General features: G+C 40.7%; 1 protein-coding gene across 2 annotated transcripts; it reads left to right on the plus strand.

Moving 5' to 3' along the window:
* Positions 1-724: 724 nt before the first annotated feature.
* Positions 725-27,130, plus strand: LOC147121791 (uridine-cytidine kinase 2). Of its 2 annotated transcripts, XR_015077618.1 has the most exons (8): positions 725-1,047; positions 10,691-10,850; positions 10,964-11,060; positions 14,483-14,625; positions 16,416-16,513; positions 22,651-22,699; positions 24,058-25,551; positions 25,685-27,130. XR_015077618.1 is itself a non-coding variant. In XM_085982301.1 (7 exons), exons 1-7 carry the CDS (start codon positions 967-969, stop codon positions 24,192-24,194), a joined length of 765 nt encoding a protein of 254 aa, XP_085838427.1. In that variant the 5' UTR covers positions 725-966; the 3' UTR covers positions 24,195-27,130. The 2 variants fall into 2 exon arrangements, 1 of the variants encoding a protein (XP_085838427.1); XM_085982301.1 differs by having other exon boundaries at positions 24,058-27,130.

Consider the following 27,130-nt stretch of genomic DNA (forward strand, 5'->3'; position numbering starts at 1 on the left):
AATTTCATCAGTGTTCACTGGGGCTGATCTCAACTCCTGTTTCCATGGGAGGGTGTGGATTTTTCCCCCCGCCCAAAACTTACCTTTGGTTGGCAGCTGCAGGGACTACATTGCATGCTGGTTGTGTTGGGCACCAGGTGGTGATAACGGGTAGGATTTTTAAAAAGTTTTTTGTAAAGCATTTTCAGGTGCAGTAATATAGTTTTTGTAAAGAGCAGTGACCTGTTAGAGATTAAATAAAGTCACTAATGAGGTTTATAAACCAAAAAAATAGCAGCTCGTGGTTTCTTACCAAATCTCATGATTTTTGAGAGTATATGACTCATGATTTATGAGACTTGAGGGTTGTTGTTCGCACCAGTGTAAAAGTATTGAGGGATGCAAGGGTCTGGTCTTTAGAAGCCCCTTCATAGCATATTAGATCTTTATTAATTAATGGAATAAAGAGAACAAGAGTTTTTTTTTAAATACCAGTTACAACTGAAGTTAACATAGATAAAAGTTATACCTTCATGCTCGCTTTGGATTTTTGTAAAGTTGTTTAATAATTATTTCTGCAAAAGTACAGATTTAAGAAAAGATGTTTTAAAAAAGATTTTTTTACGACATACTACTTCAGATGCCATTGATTGGTTATTCCCCATAAAGTGAGCTGTGGATGGTTGGTTCTCCATCGCTCAGATGCAGCTCCGCCCCTGCCCTTGAGTATAAAGTTGGAATGCCTATGCAGTGCTACTGAGGATGGCGGTTATCTGAATCAGTAGCCTGGCTTACCCAGTCTACTGTAGCGGGGTGGGTGGGGAAGTGAGTCATCATCCAGTATTATAAATTTGGGTATTCTTCAGAAATGCTACAGGAAATCCAATCCAGTTAACCTTGTTTTTTTCACTAGGACCAGCCAAAACCGGAGTGAAAGGTGGGGGGGGGGGGAAAGGGAAAAAAATAACCAAGGGCTCTGTGTGTATCATGGCAGGAGACAGCGACCAGACGGTGCAGAACCACAAACCCTTTCTAATCGGGGTCGGAGGGGGCACCGCCAGCGGGAAAGTATGGCTTATGTATCCGACTGATGCGTTTTAACATCGATTTGTTCGCGAGTTTAAAGTGGTGGCGGTGGCACCGCGTGGTTTACGCTGGGTTAGCCGCTGCTGCCCACGCCGCTTTGTCCCGGACTCCCGGTGTGGTTTGTAGCGGCACCGAGAAGGGCTGAAGGCGGGGAGGGAGAATGGAGGTTAGACCCTCTCGCCTGGCTGCGAGGACTCCGTGTGTCAGCTGGTGCGGGTTGCATTGTTCGGTGCAACAGAGTTGCAAATGATTTACTGTATATCGGGGAACTAGATACTCCAGGTTCTGTTTTTTTTCTCTCTCGGAATACTATTGCGAAATGTATCAATCTAATGTGCGAGCCATGGCGGGTGCTTTAGAAATTGTCGAGTCGGAAGCGTGAAGGGAAACTAGTCCAACCCTCCAGTCATTGCATCCGCATCCTTTGTCTTTACAAGTCACTTACTATTTTTTTTTAAATATCGTCAGTGATTTGCTCGGAGGGAGTGTCTTGGGGTGCAAGCTGGAGATAGGTCAGGTTTGAATGTGTTAATGCCCTTCATGTTTACACTCTGATGTGTATTGCTTGGTAGCGCTTTAAGTTTTATAAATTTGCAGAGGGGTACTTTGGAAGTAACCGGGAAATCGCGCTTGAACTTTTCTTGTGTTTCTAAAGAGTCTGAGCCCTGTCTAATACGTCAGACTCCTCCCCCAAACGGGTACGGTTTGTTGCTATATGTTCTCTGCATATTGTGCCTGGTCAGCCGCCTGCTTACTTCCCGCCATGTGTTAAACTGCTATTCTCCTGTGAGAATCTCTCTCTCTCCCTCCCTCAAGGTTAGTCACACAGCACATGTTCCTGAATTCCAAAGCAACAAAACAAACAAAAAAGCCGTATTTAAATCGGATGTTTTTGCAATTAGAAAACTTCTCCCAAGTTAAATAGTAACTGAAATAACAACAAAACCGCTGGAAAAACTCAGCAGGCCAGGCAGCATCTGTGGAGAGAGAAATAGTAACTGGTTATGGGAAGAGGAGTGTCCGGCCATTTTCTTTCTGTTGGGGGAGGGGGAAGAGATGTTGAATTTGCCAGGGGTGGCTCCATGTATAAAATTAACCAAATTACGCGTGTTGAACGTAATTTTAAATTGTTTTGATTATGTACCCATTTTAGAATGGCTTTCATAGGAGAAAGATGACGTCTCTGTAAAAGTTGTCATAACTGAAGTAATACTTTTGTTGAATTTGAGTGACTGGTATCCCTCTCGGTGTCTACTTATGATTTAGAGCTGGAATTGATATAATCATTAGATACATAGGTAGGGTTCCTATAATACAGAATTAAAGGGGGGTTCTCTTATGTTCAGCCATACATGAAAATATAAATAACTGGTTAGTTAGAATGTCTAATCTACCACTTGTTTACTATATCCTATTGCCAATACTATGAAGGGAACCTCCACTATACAGAACTGATTTTAAAAGTGACGACACATTTGGATTTCTGTCCTGGTGAAAAGTGCCATGTTTATAATGTAGGCTGGTTTCACCAGGAGTGGTGTAAAAGCTATGATCATAAAACTGCCCTCAAATCTGTTTGTACAAATGAAGCAAAGGTACAATGATCTAGTTGCTAATTGTACTGTATGTGTGTGCACAGTTTGCTCCAGAATGTTGCTGATTTTATAAGCGGCATCAGTTAGTTTTGGTGAAATTATTGCCTTGCAAATAAAGGATTGCAAGGGCTTGGGGCAGTTGGATTTGCAGCAGTCCTGTTTTTTTTCCTACATTGCAACAGTGACTATATTTCAAAAAGTATGTAATTGGCTGTAAAGCGCTTTGGAATGTTGTGAAAGGCATTCTATAAATGCAGGTCGTTTTTGTGGTTGCTGCTGTTTTGGCTTTTCACTTGTTTAGTGGTATGAAAAAGTCTGAAGCTATATATAGCACTCCTGATTTTCAAACGCCAACCAAAAAGACTGGTTTTCTCTTTTTAAATAGAATACAAGGGGGTGGGAACAACAGGTGCTGAAAATGTAAAATAAAAATAGAAAATGATGGACATGTACAGCAGGCCAGTCAGCATCTGGAAAGAGAAATAACAGGTTAACATGCTGTATATTTCCAGCATTTTCTAGTTTCCTTTTTGAATTGGCTTTTAAAATTCATGCAATTTTTTTTTGATAGCATATGGGTGCTGGATCACAGTTTGCTTAGACTCCTATTTACTGTTAAAAATTAAATTATGGGCTTTAAATCCTGCCATATTGCAGATTAATGACATCACCAATAGTGAAAAGTGCTATGTCTTTTTGTATCTCTCTATTGCATGTATTGTGAATTTGCTACTATTCATTTCTGCTGGTTAAGTGTTATATCATGTGGTTAAGTATGGAACAAGCATAACATTTTTTTCTGTGTAATATACTAGTCTAACACCAACCTTGCAGCACATCATTGCCACTCATGCACACCAGTGCCTTGCTTAATGCTACGCTACATTGTGCTGATGAACGCAGTCTTATTGTGACATAGTTTTGTTGAATAGCTGGTATATGCTTGCTGCATTGGGCAATTCAGCCTGTTCAGCATCTTGTACTTCATTGAGTTGCTGAATGTTCTGACTACTGAGTGAAAATCTTGACCCAGTGAAGGTTTCAATTACCAAAAAAAATCACAGCTGAGCCTTGTCTAGGAAGATAGCAAAATACTGCAGATGCTGGAAATCCGAAATAACAAAATGCTGGAAAAACTCAGCAGGCCAGGCAACATCTGTGCAGAGAAATTAGAGTTGACGTTTCGGGTCGAAACCCTTTTTCAAAACTGGAAAGGAAATAAAATAGGTAAGGCAGGGCTGCGATAGAACAAAAGAAGTAAAAGAGACTTTAAGAGGTATTCAAAACCAGACGAAATGGTAATAGGACAAGTGGAGACAAAAGACGGCTGAGATTAGGTGTGAAGTGTACTGGCAGGATGGGAGAGGGGGGGGGGGGGGAAAAAAGGAAAGGGGGAGGGGAAGACCCAAAACAAAGGGGTTGAAAAAAATATAAGTTAAAAATATAATAGGGGCTGAGGTTATGATCTGAAATTGTTATCGAGTTCAACCATTTCAGATCATAACCTCAGCCCCTATTACATTTTTACTTTTTTTTTTCCACCCCTTTGTTTTGGGTCTTCCCTTTTTTCCCCCCCCCTGCCCTTTTTTTCTCTCTTCCCATCCTGCCAGTACACTTCACACCTAATCTCAACTGTCTTTTGTCTCCACTTGTCCTATTACCACTTTTTGTCTGGTTTTGAATACCTCTTAATGCCCCTCTTTTACTTCTCTTGTTCCCTCTTTTACTTCTTTTGTTCTATCGCAGCCCTGCCTTCGATCTCTTTTATTTCCTTTCCAGTTTTGAAAGGGTTTCGACCCGAAATGTCAACTCTTAATTTCTCTCCACGGATGTTGCCTGGCCTGAGTTTTTCCAGCATTTTCTCTTGTCTAGGAAGATTGTGTTAACATCCTTTCTTCCTCATTGGCTAGCAGCTTGAGTTGTGCCATGCATTGCATCCCTTAATTGATCCTTCAGTCATTTTGTGCTACTTTGTTTCTGTTGATCACTGCATTCCTCTCGATTGGGGCTTTTGTATTACAAAGTCAGTACAAGTACACTAGTTCTTTCTGCTTTAGTGCTTCAGGGTGCAAGTGTGGCAAAAGCTGCTCAGTTGATGTCACAGGGTAAATTGCAGCTGGATCAGCAGAAAAACTATTGCGCACAAGCAGTTTTTAGTGTGATTTGTGACTTTGTTTCCAGGTTTGAATATATTTTCCTCAGTAGCTGTACAGAACCACTTGGAACGTAGGAACAGGAGTAGGCTGTTCAGCCCCTTGAGCCTGTTCTGCCATTCAGTTAGATCATGGCTGATCTGTATCTAAACTCCATCTACCCACCTTGGTTCCATAACCCTTAATACCCTTGCCTAACAAATCTTGTCTATTTTAATTTTTGCATTTTTCAATTGACCGAGCCTCAACTCTCCCAAAAAGCTGAATTTTGGATTTCTACTTGCCTGCTACTCCTCCTTCCACTACCTAAGTGGGATGAGCTGCTCTACCTACTCGGGAAGCAAAAGCACAGCGGTTTCTGCCTTCTGTGGTAAGATTGTTTGTCTCCTGGTGGGGTAGTGTTCTCTCTCTTGAAGTGCCTGTGGGCAATCGCTTTGTTTGGCAGGGCTCTTGACCCCCTGAAAGCAGAAGCACTGGCTTGTTTACCAGTTGCAGCTAAAGTTGTGTGTCTGTTGGTGGCAACAGTGGACTGAAGTAAATGTACTACAAGTTGTCTTGATTGCTATCCTTACCAAAGCATGTGATTGAAAGTGGATATTCCAAGGTTAAACCTTATAACTTAAATAAAAAAATTAGTGACCCTCATCGACATTTCTGAATTCAGATGCTAAAATGGGATGTTGGTTTTTTGTTGAGCCTTAAATGCTAAGACGATGGCCTGGTAGTAAAGGTCTGCCACCTCCTGAGATTAAAAGTTCTTTTCATAAATAATTGCAGAAGTTATCAAAGTGATGTCTTTGAAATATATTAAACCTTTTGATGTGGAATGGCTGGGTTTTGAAACTTGCATCTAAATAAATAGCACTACCAAACCATAGCTGCAATTCATTGATTGCAGCATTTTGCATTCCTCTTGCTCAAACACTCATCAGGGTGAAGAGAACAGACAAGTTAACATTTCAGATATGGACCCTTCATCAGACAAAGGATCCACATCTGAAACGTGAAGTTGTCTGTTCTCTCCACAAGTACTGCCTGACCTACACGTTTTCTGTTTGTTCCAGATTTTGCATTGGTAGTATTTTGCTTTTTGGTCAGAGGAGCTGTTTGCTGTAAGTATTTTGTTGTGCTTCGGGTAAATGCAGTTATTTCAACATTTTTATTTAATAAAAAAAAAAAAAAATCCTTCTAAACCTGAAACATTACAATGTTTTTGCTGAAAATAGACCTCTGATGCTAAATAAAGCTATTGGCACCTTTTTTTAATGAGTGAGAAGGGAGGGTAGTACAGAACAGCGCTATGGAAATTCTGTCGATTTAGCATTTATTGCAGGTCTAGATCAGTAACCAGCCCAGTATTGGCTGTCCAGGGCCAGACCTGATGCTGATATAGAGGAACTGCTTGTTGACATCCAGCATAGGCAACAACTTGCCCAAACCATTGACGGAGCTACACTATGCAAACCTGACCTGAAGCTGTCTTGAGGGCCGCTGGTTTTTATTTGCATAGCCTATCCTGAGCTGACCTGCTATTCTTTCTGATGAAGTCATTGACCTGGAACATTAACTGTTTTACTCTCCACAGATGCTGCCTGACCTGAGTGTTTCCAGCATTTTCTGTTTCTAAAGCCTGCTCTGGCATTGCCTTAGTTTTATTTCCTCTGTGTCTCTTATCTATTAAGCACTCACGAGCTCTTCAGTGGATGAAGACTGCGCCATTAGACCTCAAATTACCGGTAATAGAATAAAGTATTGAGTACTTTGCTAACTCCATTGATCAGACACTTCCTAAATGCACATACACATTTTTTTCCCTCCTATCCTTTCAAGTGATATGCAACAAGTCATTAATTGTGCTAAAAACCCCAGTCTAAAGGTAAAAGGATCTCGGTCATTAAATTGGCTAGCTAGTAGCACAGACTTCAGGGGAGGTGGTCGTGCCCTGGTCACACTGACATCAGATTCAAAATCTCCATGCTTGAGGGAACCATAGAGACTGGGATGTCTGGGGTATGGAATTTGAATCTGCTGATTTCATTAATATTCTAGGACAGAAATGGGTCATTTGGTCCCTAAGTCTGCAATGCTATTTTCTTTGCATAAGCCACCCAGTCAATTCCGTGCTCCTGTTTGCTCCGCAGACACTACATCCCAATCTAATCCCTTTCAAAATAAATTACAGACTCTGCCCAGTGGTTTATGGCAATGAGTTCCCCATTCTGTGTGTAAAATGCTTTCTGATCTCCTAACTCTTCGTGATTATCTTAAATTCGTGCCCACTTGCATTGCCTTGCTGACCACTGTGGAAATAATCCATCATTATTTACCTTATCATAACCTGAAGACCTCAATTTGGTCATCCCTCAATCTTCTCGACTTTACTAAAGGCAAAAGCTAAAGGATTTTATTTGCCTCTTTACATGGCCGCCTTTGCTTAAGCTTTCACCTTTTAATGTCTTGTGCATTTACATACAAAGGCTACTGGTCTCTTTAGGAGAGGTGCTTTGTACATCCTACAAAGCTCTCTGAACAATCAAATTCTAGCTTTCACCTTCATTCCTATAGCCAAGCTGTTTTCAGTTCCTGTGGAAAAATGGACAGACAGAATATCGCCCCAAAATGCTGGAAATCCAATTATAACAAGGGAGTTTGGTTTATTCAGTTCCTCTCTCCTGTAGGGAATATGGATGGAATTGTGGAATGAAATCCCCAGAACATTGTTTTTTTTTTTTTAAGAAAAGTCCCTGCAATTTAATGTATTGAAAACTGATTTTTGATTTGTCCAATGGTTAAGCTTTAAGTTTTCAAACTGTGCCCATGGTCGTGTGGGGGTTTGTAAGTGGAGTCTGACCACCTGGAGCCATTCAGACCACCAGTGCACCAAGAATTCTGTACTCTTCTGTATTTGGTGACTTATCTAGGATTTGTTCCCTGCGTTGATGCTGTTTTCTGGAAGTTAGGACAGGGCAATCTATGACGGTCAATATTTACAGGGTTCCCAAATATAGAGGGGAAAAACAATGAAAAGCAACTAAACCAGTGGCCTTGCTGATTACCTACACAGACACACAATAAGGTTAATCTGTCAGGGCACAGTAAGAGCTGCAATGATCCCTTGAGCTAAGAACTTGCTGAATTTCTGATCCTAGCTGTTACTTGGTTTATTGGAACCACTGGAAGGGTAGTGGCATATCTTCTATGATCATATTTTGGTTATAACTGAAGTCCCTAAGTGTTTTTATAAATTCTTGTTTTGTACATTGTACCCCTTCATCTCAAACCAGCCGTGGATCTTTTTTGGATTGCATTGCAGCAGCGTAAGCCCTGAAATGTGCTGGATCCCAGACTGCTATTTTAACACGGTCCGCATCTTCAGGAGCATTTGTGTTAGGCGCACAGGTGCATGATCAGGGTGAATGCTTGGTATACAGGAGGAGTGCCATGGTACTCTTCACATAGTACTCTGAAATTACTGTTGGCAGGTGAAAGCGTGGTACTTGGCTTGTGATTTTTGTATAGGTTTAATATTCAGTAAATATTATGCATCCATGTTCTATCCTGTATGGGCCTGTCCTGTTCTTGGCTCTTTCGCTAACACATTCCTTGCAGTGAAGGTTGGCTGCAGGATCACATGTCCCAGCAGTGACATTTATGCTGAAGGGGAAAGTGGTCATTGACTTTGTTGAATAGGTTGACATTCTCTGTGACTGACCATGTGCTAGCCCTCCTCAATCTTTCTGTAGCATTTGACAAAATTGACTGCTCCACTGTCCCTCTCTTAAACTGCCTTCATTTGGTTCTGTTGCAACATATCCCAATGCAGATGGCATACCTGTAGCAATGTCTTCAAATCCCAATTCTGCACCCATGCCTCTGTACTTCAACATTAGACTGGAACATGAGATCATTTTTAATTACATGGCCTGTTTCTGTGCTGTAAATTCCATTTGGCCCAGCCAGTCTGTGCTGGTGCTGCTTGCTTTTTCTTTTCTAGAGAAAGGAGCCCCAGTCTGTTCAGTCTTTCCTGGTGGTTATAACCTTTTTCAGTTCTAGTATCACCTTTGGTGCCTCTCTATTTAATAGAGACCATAACTGTGCACAGTAATTGTGGTCTAACTAATATATAACCAATAATACTGCAGTTTCTCTCATTGGCCATCTTCCCGCACTTGTCGTACTATTTTCAAAAGTATAACTTAATTTTTAGGCACTGTAATGTTGGAGTTTACTTTGGATCATCGTAGAGCAGCATCTGTGCACCTAATGCACTGGCTCCTTGCATTTAGGCTGCTAAATCCAGCTCTCCTGTCCAGACAGCAGAATTCTGCAGTCAAGATAAGAGACCAGTTTTGGCAGTGTAAACACAAGGAGCCAGCACATGGTTGCTGCTTCCTCGCCCTCTTTTTTTTTTTCCCCCCCCCCCACCCACCTCCTAAATTTAAAAAAAATTGTCAAAACATTTGGTGAAGCAAACCTGTGAAACCAGAATCTTGAAATCTGGACTCTGTGGTTACAAATTCTTCAGAGTTTGACAATGAGATTGTTCCTCAATAACACTTTTTTTTTTTTTTTTTAAATTCCAGAATCATGATGATGTATAAAACAAAGCCAACTCCCAATCCCCATGCTGTAGAAACTGCCCCATTGCATTTCAGGAGGTTCTGCAGCAGTCAGTCCCACTTTATTGCTGCAGTTATTCATCAAAAGTTGCTGCAAGAGTGCCTAAAGATTAATTAGTACTTTTAAAATAATGTGGTCAGGTGGCAGTGACGAGATCACGTTTCACTCCCATGTTGTAGTATCGCACTTATTAATTGACTAGTAGCAAATGCTTGTACGGAGGGGGGGAAATGTATGAGCATGCCTCCGCACACCGCCAATGCTGGGTGATCGTCTTGACCATCACCTAGCACCCCAGATGACACTGCATGTTAGCCCAGCAAGTAGGTGAGTCGTGAAGAGCGGGAAGTTTTCCAGTTTGTGCTGCGCTGATCGGCAGAGCAGAAATGGGGGTACAGCAATTGGACGCAGTACCCCCCAGGCTTAGCGGGAGAATCTCATGGTTCCTGCTCCCGCATCACTTTTTCCAATGATCTGCTGGAGGTGTTCATGGGGCTCAACTGTTATGGTTTTTCTCTCTCTTTTTTTTCTTCCCCTCCCCCACTCAATGGAAGGGCTTGATAACTCAAGTCTTACACATTTGGGGATGTTGCTTAAGTATAAACATGGCAAGTTTTCAATGTCTTCTGGATGGGAGGGGTTTCACTGATTTATAACCATAATAAGCATTCCATCTCTGTTAAGTAGGTCAAATCTCCATTTTGGAAGGATACCATTTATAACTATATACATTTGGCTGTCAATCATAGTTGGGAACATTTTACATGCTGATCATTATGCTTTACTGAAATCCAAGTGACTGCAATCTGTTGCTTTTGCATCTGATAACATCTGTGCTTAATTTTGTGAGAAACATTTTTCACAGAATGCAACAGACATAACTTTGTGGCAGTAGTGCCCAGCTTTGTGGTATTGTTATGCCTACTGGTGATAATGGCCCCACACTGCCTCAGGCATTGTCTGACTACAGGAGACAGTAATCCCAGTTTAGTGTCTTAGCTGAGCTATTGATAGTTGGTTTCAGTATCTTTATACTTCTTTGTTTTTAAATTTGAAGTGTGGAAAATGTTAAGGAATGTTTTTTTTTATTTAACACTGCCACAACTCTCAATACAGTTTACTTATTCTACTTGTATAGTTTTGTGTTTAAAGGCAAATATTTGGAGGGGGTTTAGGGTAGGGCCCAATGTTGGTGAAATAACTAATATAGGAACTACAGTCTCTCTATTCACATGTTTCTCATTTTTTCTGAGGTAGTCCTCTGTTTGTGCAAAAATAGTCCAGCTACTCGGCCAAAATGAGATCGACCATCACAAGCGGCAGGTGGTTGTCGTGAGCCAAGACAGCTTTTACCAAGTCTTGACCGCTGAACAGAAAGGAAAAGCAATGAAGGGCCAGTTTAACTTCGATCACCCAGGTACGTGCATGTTGGCAAAGGAGCCCGCAATGGAGAATTTAGTTATGTATTGCTGTAATCTTTATTGAGGCACAATTAATTTTTTTTCCCTCCAATTTTATGTTTCTTTGCAGATGCCTTTGATAATGAATTAATATTGAATACCCTGCAGGATATCCTTGAAGGAAAAACGGTCGAGATTCCTGTCTATGACTTTGTTTCCCATTCCAGGTAAATTATATTAAAAGATCATATTTTGTTTTTAAATGTAGCTTGCAGGCCAAGTAATTGGCAGATTTCATTGGCGTCAAATGATGTGCATAACAGATGTATTTGATTTATCTGGGGTGTTGAGGCAATGAATTTAGAGCTTGACATATTCTTTGTACTTGCATTCCCCAACTTGGTTTCAGAATTATCAACTGGATCAGAGTGACTAGTTGAGCCTTACAGAATAGGAAGGTCCCAAAATTGATCCCTGATGTGTGCTACATTGATTGACCTCAGCTGTGGTAACTGTAGGAGTGCTACATTTGCGTCAGAGAAGGGAAAATTTATGTTGCCTGCCTTCTTTGTGATTACTAACCTCTGCAGGTGTCTGGTGTGTAGATATCTGGTGAAGACGATCAGGCTTGGCTCTCGTGCATGGTTTAGCCCCCCCCCCCCCCCCCCCCCACCCCCCCCCAATCGATTAGCTTGATCATATTCTATGTTTATGTTCACATGTAAATAATGACCACTTGTGTGAGGTGCCATGATGATTGGCTTCCGAGGAACTGTATCCCAGCAAGTGTCCCTTGCTTTAAGGAGGAGAGGAACTTAACCGGGGAGTTGGAAATTTGTCTTGTGTAGTTTGCAATTAAATGCTAATGGCCTGTCCTGGTTGAATGGCGTGGAAAGAAAGAACTTGCATTTATATAGCGCCTTGCATGACCTCTATGCCCCAAACCACTTTTACAGCAAATTGAGCACCTTTTGAAGTGTAACTACTGTTTCAATGTGGGAGACAGGGAAGCCAATTTGTGCACAGACCACAATGAAATAAGTGACCAGATCATCTGTTAATAGTGTTGGTTGAGGGATAAATGTTAGCCGGGAGAATTCCCCTCTTCGAATAAAATGCTGTGGGATCTTTAACGTCCACCTGAGAGCTGACAGGGCCTCGGTTTAACATCTCATCCGAAAAACGCCACCTCTGACCGTGCAGCACTCCCTCAGTACTCTACTGGAGTGTCAGCCAAGGTTATAGTTCTAGTCTCTGGAGTGGGACTTGAACCGACAATCTTCTGACTTGGGTGAGTGTGCTACCACCCAGGTTCTACAATGTAGTTTCAAATAAAGTAACCATTTTCTGCTTGAGTTTTGACCCTTTTTTGTATTTAATTTTTTTCATGGTAAATTTGTACAACAGCGCTCTGGTAGATGTAGCAGGATTTCATAATCAAAGTGGGAGATAGTGACTCTGTAACTAGACAGACTATGGTGTTCCACAAACTCTGTTCCCTAGCCGTTGACTCCATCCCTCTCCCTGGCCACCGTCTTAAGGCTGAACCAGACCACTTGCAACCATGGGATCCTATTTGACCCTGAGTTGAGCTGCTGACCCCATATCCTCTTCCATCACCAAGACCACCAATTTCTACCTCTAACTCCACCCATCTCTGCCCTGCCTCACCTCCTCCATGCCTTTGTTACATCTAGACTCAAACTGTTCCAATGCTCTCCTGGACGGCCTCCCACTTGCACCCTCCGTAAACCTGAGCTCATCCAAAATTTGCTGCCCGATCCTAATTTGTACCAAGTCCCGTTCACCATCATCCCTGTGCTCACTGGTCTACATTGGCTCCCAGTCCAGCAATGCCTCAGTTTTAAAATTCTTACCTTTTTTTGAATTCAAATCCCTCCATGACCTCTCCCCATCCTAGCTCTGTAACCACCACCAGCCCTACAACCCTCCCAAATCTCTGCGTTCCTCCAATTCTGGCCTCTTGCACATCTGTGATTTTAATCGTTCCACCATTGGTGGCTGTGCCTTCAGCTGCCTGACTCATAAGATCTGGAATTCCCTCCTTAAACCTCTCTACACCTCTCCTCCTTTAAGACACTCCTTTAAAAACCTACCCCTTTGATCAAGCTTTTGGTCACCGGTCCTAATATCTCCTTAATGTGGCTGTGTAAAATTTTGTCTGAAGCACCTTGGGATGTTTTTACTATGTTAAAGGTGCTATATAAATGCAAGTTGTTACTCGGGTGAACCACTTGAAGCAATAAGATGTTATATGGAAATTAATTGAAATGGCTAGAACTAGAGATTTTAAGAGGAGGGGAAACGAGAAACGGAGAAGATTTTATAGGTTTACACATTTCCTGAAATGGAGTCAAAATCGCAGATTTTTGCACCAAATGGTTGGGTATACAGCATAACTGTTCCCATTTGTTGTGGTCTGGCTTTCTCTGAATTTGCATGATCTTGAATGTTGTGCAGTACATTGATGGACAGTGACTTTGATGCTCCCAAGTTCTTAGTTAAGCTATAGCATCCAGGTGTGTCCAGCTGGCATAATCTACCCAATCCAACCCAAATGAAGGTTTGTTGACCAGAGGGGGGAGAGGCAGGGGGGCAGACTTGCCCCACTAAAATGTAAATGGAGAGTAATGCTACATTGAAAGCAATTTAAATACCACCCCAAAAATGAACTGTATCCAGGTTGTGTGTGATTTACTTGAGATGCTATGCAGCTTGGACAAGGCTAGAAAATTTCTCTCTTACCAGAAATTCCATTCCCATCAACTAGTTCCTGTTCAGTTCTGAGCTGAAGAATGAATGAACCCATTCATCAAGTTGCAAGTATCAACTGAAAACTTAACCTTTCAATCTCCAATTTTGCTGTTTTTTTTTTTTTTAAAAAGAGAAAAAATCTTGCCCTCCCCTGCCCAACTTCCCCTTTTCCCAGGTGCATTTAGACCTTGGTAACCTGTTCCAGCTCTTCTCCATCTTTAGATTAGCTGTTTTTCCTGGGGTATATTTTGATGTATTCTGGTTACAAAGTGTGAATGAAATTTTTTTAAACTGTTAAAAACAATCTTCCTAGAACTAGGAATTCAGATCATCCTGACCTGAACGTGATTTTTTTAGTGTAGAATTTAATAAAGGCTTTTGACTTAAAATTTTTCAAGTAAAACATGTAGGTCTGTACATTATGTGCCCAAAGCTGCAATAGTACCTTCTGTGCTTCAGGAAGTTGAATTGAATCTTTTTTTTCTTTCGTATAATATAAACGCATGTAGGGACCATTACAGTGAGCCATTTCTGCTTGGTGTTCAGTGGCTGAGCAGTTTCAGTTTATACTGGGTTTTTTTTCTTCCGTATAAGTAAAGGTTTGGTGCAGACTGAACTACGCTGGGAGTTTTACATGGATGAGTTTTACAGCCTAGAATGGAACCTTATACAAGCTTCCCTGGGGCATTCATGATGTGCAGAGAGAGGGGGAATTGGGTTTAAAAGAGCATTTCATTGCTCAATGGAATCTAGTGTACAAAAAAAATGGCTGTGAGCTCAATGGGGAGGATAAAATAGTTCTAGTTAGCACCCATGTATCATTGGCAGTAGAAACTGAAGTGTTCCTGTTATTTCTGCATGTTACCTTTTCCAGAAAATCTGAGACGGTGACTGTTTACCCAGCAGACGTGGTGCTATTCGAAGGCATCTTGGCCTTTTACGTGCAGGAGATTCGGGACATGTTTCAGATGAAGCTGTTTGTGGACACTGATGCAGACACCAGGCTGTCACGCAGAGGTACAGGGCAGGTAGAAACTATCATGATGTGGTGGTTTGTGCTGTCTGTAAATATAGTAGATAACTGATCAGTCAACAAGTTGGCATTTCAATGGTGAGAATTTGGAGGGGTGGGGGGTTCAAAAGTACACACTGAAAAGAAAATAGCTGTGAAATGCAATGCTTGAGAAAGACAAAGTCTGGGAATTTTTTTTTCCCATTTGCTCCTCCATATTGAAAAAAACATCCTTCAATCTGCTCTACCTGTTGTCCCCAAACTGCATAATGGTATGCAACAGTGTCCTCTAACTTGTTCCAGGGTTGCACAGTAGAATGTAGCAGGTGAATGACCGCCACCATCTCTGGTGTGAAGAGGAAGTGTGATAGGACTTCAGAATGTGGCGAGCCTGTCTGCTTCCCTCTGGCAACCCCTGGCTTCCATTGCACTACCTGGAGAAAGCAGTGTGCAGGATCCAGCCGTTGATGCGTGTTGTTGGCAGTACCATCACCTGTCTGGACCCTGTCCACCTATGGATGGTTGCTGTGGACCTTCATCCTTTTGGAAGACTTTGAAATACATCTCGGTGATGGCCCACTTGGACCCCATGTTTGGTTTATTCATGAAGATGAGTGGTTTCTTTATTGAGTACAGTAAAACTGCTGCAGACAAAACAATTACTGGAAGCATAATAAAGCATGAAGGACGCAAGATACGAGTGCATAGTGGATGCTAAGTAACCGTGGATTCGACGCTTTACATTATGGTTGCAAAGGACATTTAAGATGTGATTAGTTTTTTAACCTTAAATGATGCGTTGGTATCATCACACTTGTAGATACGAGCTCTTGTGTTTTCAGAGACCACCTGGGAGTCTCTGATACCCAGCCTGCACTGTTTTCAATTTTCTCTTGCATTTTAACGTGCATTTTGCTGTTTTTTGTTTTGAGGATTTGACAATCTACTTTTTGAACAATACTTGTCTTGATTCAATGTGTTCCTGTAGGCATGAAAATATTGTTTCTGTTCTAGAGAGGCCCTGTTTTATGTGACATTCCATCACTGGAGTTTAAAAGTTGAACTTCTCAAACATTGCCTGATATCATTTTTGCAAGACTACTGGCACCAGCACAGTAAGTCATGTGACTTGCATAGATCAAGTGGCTCATTTGCATAAATGCTATGTATTGGAAGGCTTTGATTTTTCACTCGAACCTTGACCACGCCAGGGGAGCTGAAAATGGAGTGGTAATATGGCCGAGCTGTCGACTCTTTTATCCTTGCCCCTCCTGCCATCCAGCCCACCTTAAAGCATGTTGCTATTTTAAATGTAGGCTTCCATGATTGAATGCTTTAGAAGGGAGAAAGGGGAATACTTTGTAAATATTAATTTGCATATGGTGGGTCCCCCCCCCCCCCCCCCCCCCTTTTATCTCCACTCTGCTTCCTGGAGTAAGCTGGCTGAGATTGGGTACTCTATTGTGTGAATAACAAACCTGTGGCACAGTGGACTTGCGCTGCAGTATATTGTGAAACCTGCAAATGCAACTTTTTAAATTAATGCACATATTTGATTTTTTTTTAAATGACTGTATTAAACTGCATAGAGCAATTATTTATACTGCTTCCAGTTGCAGAAGTTCACATTTTTCAGACAGTACTGCAGAATTAAATAAAGTAGAGCATTGTCAACTAAAATTTAATTAAGACTATTGCAATTTTATTTTTAAAGTGCTGATTTTTTTTGAAGTGGGTATTTCTGTAAATACTCAGTTTGTAACTGCAGTAAGAATGGCTCCTTGTTTTGTTTCAGTATTAAGAGACATCAGTGAAAGACAGCGGGACCTAGAACAAGTTTTAACACAGTACATAACATTTGTCAAGCCAGCTTTTGAAGAATTCTGCCTCCCGGTAAGTATAATTGGGCCATCAATACAACATTTTGTTCAGGTTCTAGGAGGTGGCATGCTGAGTGCCCACTCTGGGTGCACCTAACTCTCTTTCTGTCTCTTCACAATATGGTGGAGTGCTGCTGTTTAGCCACCTTGTTCCTTTTAGCAGTTGAATCTTATTGTTTAATTTCTGTTACCAATGCTGCCATGACTGAGTGGTAAGTGATTTACTGAGCTTGCTAAGGGACAGGGGTTGTTGTAGAATGAGCTTTTTAAAATATGGTTTTACTGAAATTCTGTAGGAAATAATGTAAGCAATATACCAATTATATTGAGCTAGAAGTAGTAGAAAGCATTTGGCAATCGGGCAAGAGAATTTGCTGTTTTTATGGGAGCCAACAGTCACCATAGCTCACAGAAATTATAACTATCTCATACCTACAGTTCTACTCCCAATGTTTCATACATATTGGCTCCTACAAACTTGGCTGTGACGGTCCTTGTGGTTGAATAGCAGCATGAATTTGACACATGGTGTAGAAACATGAACCTCCAGACAGCATGGCAGTGCTGTTGTACTTGGCCTATGTTGATGACCAATATCATTATCAGCAGTAAATAGGTAATGTAGACCATGTCTGGGCCCCAGGCAAGCCAAGTGGGCTCTATCTGGATGAGCTCTTTCGATAAAGGGTTATTTGGCCTAGCAAACTCTTTCCTTCTAGATACTGTCATTCAATTTAATCGTCCACTGACGAGATTAAGTAAAACTTCCAAGAAAATAAAAACTAACTTTTTTTTTTAACCCCCCCAACACCTTTTTAAGGTATATTGACAAGCTTCCAGGACATCAGTTCAGATTATCCAGTCCGGAGATGCATTCATGACTCCTTCATGGTCTGAACGTACTGTATCCATCATGATCTGTATATAAATTATTTAATGTCTGTTGGGTATCTGTCCCATATCTACTGCTCTATGGGAGGAGGAGTCAGGAAGAAAATGTGTTCTGACCACTGTTTAATTTTGCATTGTTTTCAGTTTCTGTCACCCATGGGCACAATTATTTAACTCTTTATTTGCAAACTTGGCTTGTATCCTGTCTTAACCCATCTCCATTTAAAACTGCTTTCCCAGCATTCTGAATCCTGCTCGCGCTTTTTTTTTTTTTCTGGGCCCTACCCAAAATGGATGAGAATGCCCAAAGTTCCATGCAGTACTGTATATGTGGCTTCTGCCAGTATCTATTTTATACAAGGTTCGAATAGCCTGTGTTGTCTTATAATCTGATGCCCTTGAGAGATGTCCAGTACTTAGATAGCCTTGTTGATGAGACTTGGATTGATTTAATCAGTCCAATCCTCATCCTTTCTACTACTGATGGAAGCCCATTTATAATGTACATTTCCTGTGAAACCAATGAGTTGGAAGTCTAAAACCATTTTCTTCACACTATTACTTGACCACAAGGGCTTGGTACCATCAAATAATTTTTATAGTGCTGGAGAAAGTCTCCACCATCACTCATGAATTGTATAAACGGGTCCTTGCTGAAATCCTATTTGCTGTTACCACTTCTAATTGATTTCCATTTATTCTGAAAATCTACTTTTATACTGACCAGCATTTTCAAATCGGCTAGCTAATGGTCGTTAGTTCCAAAGAACTTCTTTTTAGAAACCCTCCCATGCAGAAATTCTTTCTGAAATATTAAGTAAACTTTATTTACTTGCCTTTGTCTTACATTTTTCCCCAGTAGACATTCGATGCATTTTTTCCACTATAGACCTTCGGTATATTCCTGAGTTAATATCTACTTGTCTAAATATTAAGATAAAATTTGTTGTCTTCAATATAGACCTAGTTTTTGTAGCGTTCCAAAATAATCAACCTATAGCTTTTCCTGTTTCTGTGGTCATTTTTCTAGTATCTAAGTTCACCTGACCTGTAGATTTTCTTTCCTGGCCTTTACCCTCCTCTCCTGCACTGCTGAAGACATTTTGCTGCCTTGAGGTGAAAGTTCCATGAGATCTCAGTGCAATCTGGTGTCTCACTGAAGTGAGTCTTGACTGTGTGGTTTCAGACTATTCAACTACTGGGGTATCACAGTTGAGTCCATTTCTGTTTATACGCATCACTTTCCAGCAGGAGTTGCTGGATAGCGATTAGGAGTGCCACATTTTACTGCTATCCTAGCTAAGATCAGCCAGCACTGCATTGATTTGAACTTTGGACCCTCCTGTCTACATAGCTCATAGTCGATGGATAGATGCTTTGTGGTTAATTTGAGATGTTTGCTGGCAATAACAAGTCTCTAATTTGCTTCTTAGCCACACTTTAGTCTGAGGTTTCTGCTTCACGGGCCATTTAACTTAAAACTTATAATTTTAAATTATCCCTTTTTTAAGCCATTGTACATGATACATGGCTATTGGGTGTGATTATATTGCATCTCAGTTTTATGTCCTGATTCTCCAAAATTTTATAATTTTCATCTTTGTTTTAATAGGCTCTTGAGCTGATCAGCCAGGCCCAGTTACTGGAGCTAAAGTCTCTTAATACTGTAAAGCCATCCTTTTTTTAAATAGTTCTAAGCAAGGATGATGCGATATCTTGATTGATCATATTCTCCAGCATTTGGTTTCTGTGCCCCTCCCCCCATGCCTCTGCCCAATCAGCTGGCATCCTAGTAATGAAAGAGACTTGCATTTATATACCACCTTTCACAACCTCCAGGATGTCCCAAAAAAGCCAGTGAAGTATTTTTGAAGTGTAGTCACTTTTGTAATGGAAATTCGGCAGCCAATTTGTGCACTGCAATGTGGTAATGACCAGATAATCTGTTTGTGATGTTGGTTGAGGGATAAATATTGGCCAGGACACTGGCAGAACTCCCCTGCTCTTTTTCGAAATAGTGCCGTGGGATCTTTTGCATCCACCTGAGATGGCAGATGGGGCCTCGGTTTAACGGCACCCAAGACAGTGCAGCATTCCTTCAGTACTGTATTTGAGTGTCGTCCTAGATTATGTGCTCGAGTTCCTGGAGTGGAACGTGAACCCACAACCTTCTGACTCTGAAGCGAGTGTTACCACTGAGTTACAGCTGACACCTAAAATGGGTTTAAACTTTACTATGTGGGGAAGGAACCCTTGGAAAATATCAACATGTTTCTGAAGATCCTGTGTTCTAAGGCCTAGACAGTGACCCAAAGGTAGAGCATGCTGTACTGCAGAAAGGGCCACTTTGCTGTCAAAGGGAACATCCTGCTTGGAATGTGGGGTCTGTTGAAATACAGATGTATGAGTAGAAATCTGGATTTCATGTTCTAACTCTGCAAACTCCTTACAGACCTCCAAAGGCCAGTGAACCCCAGTTTGAAAACCACTCCAATAATGTAACCAGTTGGCACACTTCTGGGATTTTGGTTTAAATCCAAACTTTTTTTTTAATTAAAAAAAAAAAAAAAAAAAAATCTCTTGCCACCTGGAAGGGTCTTCAATGAAATGTGAGTTGACTGTCTCCAAGCAGTTCCAAAACCCAAACTGAATACATAGAATTTACAGCACAAACAGGCCATTCGGCACAACCAGTCTATGCCGGTGTTTATATTCTACACGAGCCACCTCCCACTCTATTTACTTCATCTTTCCCTCGCACCCTATCAATATATCTTTCTATTCCTTTTTCCCTCCTGCACTTTTCTAGCTTCCCCTTAAATGCTATTCACCTCAACCACTCACTGTGGTAGTGAGTTTGACATTCTTGCCACTCTTGAGTAAAGAAGTTTCTCCTGAATTCCTCATTGGATTAATTAGTGACCATAAGAACATAAGAAGTAGGAGCAGGAGTAGGCCATACGGCCCCTCGGGCCTGCTCCGCCATTCAATAGGATCATGGCTGATCCGAACCTAAACTCACGTCCACTTCCCTGCCCTCTCCCCGTAACCCCTAATTCCCTTATCTGCTAGGAAACTGTCTATCTCCGTTTTAAATCTATTTAATGTTGCAGCTTCCACAGCTCTCTGGGGTAGCAAATTCCATAGATTTACTACCTTCTGAGTAAAGAAGTTTCTCCTCATCTCAGTTTTGAAAGGGCAGCCCCTTATTCTAAGATTATGCCCCCTAGTTCTAGTCTCACCCATCAGTGGAAACATCCTCACCGCATCAACCCGATCAAGCCCCCTCACAATCTTGTATGTTTCGATAAGATCGCCTCTCATTCTTCTGAACTCCAATGAGTAGAGTCCCAACCTACTCAACCTTTCCTCATACGTCAACCCCCTCATCTCTGGAATCAACCGAGTGAACCTTCTCTGAGCCGCCTCGAGAGCATCTTATATTTATGGCCCCAAGCTCTACTTCTACCCTGCTCTACTTCTACCCTATCAAACCACATCATAATTTTAAAGACCTTTATCGGGTCACTTCTCTATCTCTTTTCTAGAGAAAAGAGCCACTGCCTGTTCAGTCTTTTCTGATAGTTGTACCCCCTCAGTTCTGGTAACATCCTTGTAAATATTTTTTGCACTTTTCTCAAGTGCTTCTATATCCTTTCTGTAATATGGAGACCCGAGCTGTGCACAATCTGTAATTCAGCAACGGTAACTCTTTTTTTTTTTTTTCCCCCATAATTGTGATGCATATCTTACTGACCTTTTCTGCTTTAGGGAACTTTTATATTGATGGCAGATGTGCAATATTTCTGCTAGTGGCTGCATAAAAGGCCTAACTTTTTTTTGAATCCAGGAAGTATTGGAGACCACACTTTTAATGGGTCCTATGTGCTGCAGTCCGATTAAGTGCCTATTGTACTTGTTTGGTAAACTGTTCGTTCCACCTTGATCTGTAGTCCTGCCCTATATGGCTATTCCTTTTTAAAATCACTAAGCTCTGTTGTAAAATTGGCAAATGTCTGTATTTTCTCTTCTGCAATTTGTTATTGATCTGTCGTGATGTGGCCTTTTACTCGTGCCAGCTGCAAAATGCATGCACAAGTCCTGGTCCAAGGGGGGGGGGAAATGGCTTCTTAACAGACCTTGATTTAAGAATAATAGCACCAAGCTAAGTGAGCTTGGGAGAATGGTGCACAGAGTTCACATGTCTCTATTTGAATGCTGTTTTGCAGGCACTAATTAAATGTAAAACTGCCTACAGATATTTTTCCCTGTGAAGTTCTGGTCTTTGTAAGCCTGGACTAAATTCTGTATTTACATTCTTGGGTATATAAAAAAAAAACCTTGCCGCTTTCACAGGACTAGAAGGTGCCTGATGTCTAGAAAATGTCAAATTGGCAAAGAACACAACGGATAAAGTATTTACCAGCATGGTTCCTTCTGCTATATTATAGTTAAGAAACCTTTTTTTTTAAATGGGGTTTTATTTTGTGTTTTTAAAATTTGTTAACCATAATTTTGTGCTTACATTTTGTACAATCATTGATGCATCTAAGGGGAAGCTAGATAAGTATGAGGGAGAAAGGAATAGAAGGATATGCTGAAATGAAATAGGGTGGGAGGAGGCTTGTGTGGAGCATCAACACCAGCATAGACCAATTGGGCCAAATGGCCTGTTGTGCTGTAAATTCTATGTAATTATAAAATGCTAAGTTCTATAATTATAAAATGGAAAATTGTGTAAGCTTTTGTTTTGCATGCAGTGACTGTTATGAAGTTGTATTTTATCAAAGGTGTTTATGATGGGCCAAAGTACTAATAAATGCAAGTATTATAACTCGAGCACTACATTAAAAAGATTTAATTTTTGAAATGAGCTTTAAAGGTGTATTTTTGTCATGTCCATCTAAGTAAGCAGTAAAATAAAGGAGTAAGCCTTCATTTAAAACATCTATTCTGTAAATAGAACTGCAGCAAACTGTGTAATGTATTATTTGATGAAACATGGATTTACAGATTAAACTGCTTTACTAAAAAGCAGCAGTCCCACAAGATTCTTTTATGTCTAAAGCCCCACATTTGTGCCATCGGTTCCCAACATGCGGTTCTTGGCTTAATAACAAAGGCCTTAACTAGTTCCCCTTTTATTCTCGCTTGGTCCATCATAGTGCACGTGTGCCACGTATAAATTTGGGGTCCACTCTTTAATCTACTATTCTGTTGTGATACACCACCAAGTAAACATTATTTTTTTGAAAACAGACTAAAAAGTATGCAGATGTCATCATTCCAAGAGGAGCTGAAAACTTGGGTATGAAGCTGCTTGTTTTTAATGATGTTTATGCAATCCCTCCCTCTCCCTCCTTGCAGCAAAGTAGCTGTTCTGTAGTTTACTGATGGCTATTGGGTGAGATCAGTTATTGTGCTGTGAACCTTTTTTGTTTCCATGTATCTCCTGACATAATTCAGCATTGGCTTACCACCTGGACTGGAAGACTCTTTTTAAAAATCTAACTTCTGACGCTGTAATTATTCACATTCGATTTGTAGGCGAAAGATCTTGACAAGGTATAGGAAGTGTTCATGTCATGGACTATAGCAGTAATATGTGTTGAAACCAGAATAATAGGAATTTGGGAATGAGACCTCCTCCTATTGTGTATTCAACTGGTATCCAGGGTGATCCAATACATTGATTTTTTAGGTTATGCTAGAGAGCCACTTCATGCCCCCATAGTCTGTTGTCTCACCAGCTCCACTGTGAGTAATCCATTGTCAGCAACCTAAATGGCAGGTCTTGGGACATCAAAGATCATTCTTGACAGATCAGAAATGCCGATTTTCAGCACATGCGCTTCACATGCCTGAAACTGGCATTTCTGATGTTCCTACGGGTGTGTACGCACCCGTAGGCATCGGAAAATACGGGCCAATATGGGAATATTAACTTTTGAGGTTTGTTAATCAGTGGATTAATAAAAACTTAGGACTCCAGCCCACCTCAATTTTGGACTTGTTGAAATAAGGACAGTGCTCAGACTCAAGTCTACACCACCGTCTAGTAGTTATTCTGAGCCAGATAGCAATTCTGCAATCTATGGAGTACTAATACTGTATCTTGGGCAAAAATGCTTCCTAATAAACCAGCACGTTAGATGCTATGAATGAGGATGTAATATCTGAATCTTTACCTGTCTTGCCTTGGACTGAGTATTCTGCCTCTTACAGTATTTGGTTAGGCTATTCTCCTTGTTGCTGATACTTTTCCGTAGATCTTGCAAAGTAGCTTTAGCTAGGGCAAGAATTGTGCCTCTACCACCCTATCACAGTGCAGGGATGTGCTATAATGTGAACGGAATAGTTTAGCCAATGATCCTCCTTCACACGCTTATGTCTAATGTATTTCCTCAAGGATTCATTTATCTCCAAGCCTGGAATAGTAAAGCAGAATAAAAATACACGTTTTAACCCCAGTCATTGCAAATTATAAAGCCATCTGTTTAAAGGTTGGATGGTGGCAGGGGGGGAAAGGGAGGTGTTGGTAGAGAGGAACTGGTTAAGTGCATATCTTTAGTCATCTTGCCCTAAAGGGTGCTTAGTATGTACAGTGATATGTAAGTATTAATTCCAGTTTGTTTCAAGAATTCTTTTTCCTATTCTTCCTGCCAGTTGCCATAAACTTGATAGTGCAGCATATACAAGACCTTCTCAATGGCGGGTTGAGCAAGCGCCAGAACGGTTGTTTGAATGGCTACAGTGCTTCACGCAAGAGAGACACTTTGGATTCCAACAGCAGACCACACTGACTGAAGACCAAGCAGTAGAAACCCTCTACTGGAGTTTAGCATTGACTTTGCTATTTACTGTCTCTTTGGGAAGGGGAAACCAGCCAAGGTCTTGCAACATTTGTTCAAAGCAAAATTATGGCTTCACTTTTTGCTGGTGACAAAACCGAATTCTTTCTGAAGTATTTAATTTTGCCAAGCAAGTTTTTGTCTATTGCATTAACTTTAAAAGAAGTGGCACATCCTGCCTTTTGACCAGTAAGTTCTTAATAAATGTTTGTGCTCAAGCAGCTCTGTCAAAGAAATACAATCCAACCACGGAATACATTTGTGTTTTAGTTTGGAAATGTAAGCAGTGAAGGCAAATCTTGTGCTGTTGTGATAGCCCTTTTGTAGAATAACTTGGATTTGAGAAACAAAGTGTTCAGTGTTGCAAAAACGATACAGAACACACAACTCTGGGTATTAATGCCTGCAGCAGTATTTAAGAGGCATGCTGTTGCCTACTTCATTGCTTTACCTTCTAACCCATGATGTCGGTGGGCTGATTTTACATAAATTGTAGACTCTCCTGGGTAGTTTTGGGTGGGGGTGTTTCCAATTCAGCAGCTTTCCTGAAGGAGCTGGTGGGGTCATTGCCCCCATGATGTTTATACCTGTAGATTGACCATGTCTGAGTGCAGAATGCATTTGTGGTGTGCAGGGGCTGGGGGGGGAGGAGGGGGTTGAGATTAAATTTTTCAGTGGGTTAGGATTGGACTGGGCCCAACACTTTAAAACGTTACACTAAAATAACACTTCTGAAATTTGTTACTGTATTGGGCTTGTTTGACTAAAAAAGATTGTTTTGTGAAACCTGGTGCTCTTTTTATTAATCTTTCCATTCATTTTGAATAGGAAGCTAATAATGATGGATTGACTGTATTTCCAGCATTTCATCATCAATAAAAAGAAAAGATCAATGGATGCGGAAGACCATTCAAGTCATCTTAATTCCGCTATCCAGAAAGATCCTACAGTTTCCCCTCCCCCTCCTCCATTTGCAACTTTAAAAAAAATTATTCTGGCATTTTGTGTCTCCACTAACTTTCTCGAAGTCCTTTTTGTGTGTGTGTATACAATGAATTTCCTGAAGGCGATCTTAAATTTCCCTTTAATAGTTTGAACTTTCTCTCCCATTTGTCGTATTCTGTTTTAATTTAATATTCCAGGTTTGCTTTTTCTCCATTCCTTTTAACTATCTTGTTTGCCTCCTACATGATCAACTCTCTGACACCTCCTTTCCAGTTTTCAGTAGGTTAATGTTTTCAGGTGTAGATCTTTTCATTGGAACTGGAAATGAGTGAGCCCTTTTTTATGGAACCAAACTGAGGAAGAGGTAAGAAATTCTGTCTTTGTTCCCCACGTGACCCCCCCCCCCCCCCCCCCCCTTTTCTCATTTCAGTTCCATTAAGAGCTGGCTACTTCCAGTTCCTATTTCTGATGAACCACAATTTTTTTTTCTTTTACAGATGTTGATGGGCTTCTGCATATTTCCAACATTTTATGTCCAAATTTGCAGTTTTATTGTGTACAGTTTTTTTTTTTTTTTTTTTTTAAAGCTATCTGTTCATTTCAATGCTGTGCCTTGTGCGCAAAATCAACTGACCTGATCATCTCTCCTTTTTTAAACAAAAAATAACTGCAAAGAGAATGCTTCCTCAATGCAATTTTAAAACCAGGTCATAAAGTTCCAGGATAAAGTAACACTAACCTTTTTTGTTTGAGCTACAGTTTCAATGCTAAGACACACATTGGGCCTCTTAGTGTCAAGTGTGCATGTTTTTTTTGATGGAGCAGAGTGCAGGAATTTAGAAGTTATTATTAAATACCAGTAGTGCCGAGCCATGTCTAGTATTTTCAGGTTATTGAGTTGTGAAACAAATAGTAGCTGCACGAGTGTTGTAAATGCAACTAATGGTGGACAAGGTAAAGCTAACACATGGAAAGTGGGAGGATTGTAAATGTCAGAATATTATCAATCTCTTATCTACAGGAAATATATAGTGATAACCAGGGTAATATTTCATGTATTGGGTCACGTGTGTAGCTCTAACCCTCTGCTACTGGGAACCAATAAAAACATCATTTCATAAGACGTAGAAGCAGGAGTAGGTCATTTGGCCCCTCGAGCCTGCTCTGCCATTTAATAAGATCATGGCTGATCTAATCTTGGCCTCAACTCCACTTCCTTGCCCGCTCCCCATAACCCTTGACTTCCTTACCTTTCAAAAATCTGTCTATCTCCACCTTTAAATATATTCAATGACCCAGCCTCCACTGCTCTCTAGGGAAGAGAATTCCAAAGATTATGACCCTCAGAAGAAATTTCTTAACTAACTAAAATTGTGATTAGTTGGTCTTTAATTTTTTTGCCAGTTCCTTTTTAATAGTTGTACATGTAGAGGTTTTTTTTTAGGGAGAGGAAAGATTAGATGCTTACCAACTCTCTACTATTTAAGTTTTGCGAAGATTGCTGGTGTCTGGTCCTGATTCTGTAAAATACTTGAATTTGGCTTTGTTGTCTGAAAGACAAATGCCTACAAGATTATGTTTTGACCAACTTCTGAAATGTTACATGTCTTCCTGTGTACACTGTAAATGGGTTTTATTTGCTACCACAGAAATGGAGAGTTAAACTTGAAGTAGAAATATAATTCATTGACCTACTGTTCTGTTTGGCCAAAGTGGTCCTTTTTTTGCTTTGTAATGGTGCAGGTAACCTTTTTGTTATTAGTGGAGTAATTGATTTGAATTTATTTTCTTTTTAAGTTTATTTTATCTACTTCCTTTTTCAGGCCCACCTTCTCCAATGCTGTGTAATGTATTGTATATCAGTCCACTACCATAGAAAATCAGGGAATAAAGGGACTCTTGACTCGCTATACCTGAATAAAATAAGAATGTTCTATGGAGAA

Source organism: Somniosus microcephalus, chromosome 3 (genome assembly GCF_052327205.1).
Source record: "Somniosus microcephalus isolate GS21.2 chromosome 3, FLI_Smic_1.0, whole genome shotgun sequence".
Classification (NCBI taxonomy): Eukaryota; Metazoa; Chordata; class Chondrichthyes; order Squaliformes; family Somniosidae; genus Somniosus; species Somniosus microcephalus.

What these genes read in the sequence shown, in the direction of transcription:
- LOC147121791 (XM_085982301.1), top strand. Translation starts at nt 967, where the DNA reads ATGGCAGGAGACAGCGACCAGACGGTGCAGAACCACAAACCCTTTCTA. An exon ending in GGGGCACCGCCAGCGGGAAA is followed by an intron (nt 1,048 to 10,690) that starts GTATGGCTTATG and finishes TTTCTGAGGTAG; the next exon opens with TCCTCTGTTTGTGCAAAAAT. An exon ending in CACCAGGCTGTCACGCAGAG is followed by an intron (nt 14,626 to 16,415) that starts GTACAGGGCAGG and finishes GTTTTGTTTCAG; the next exon opens with TATTAAGAGACATCAGTGAA.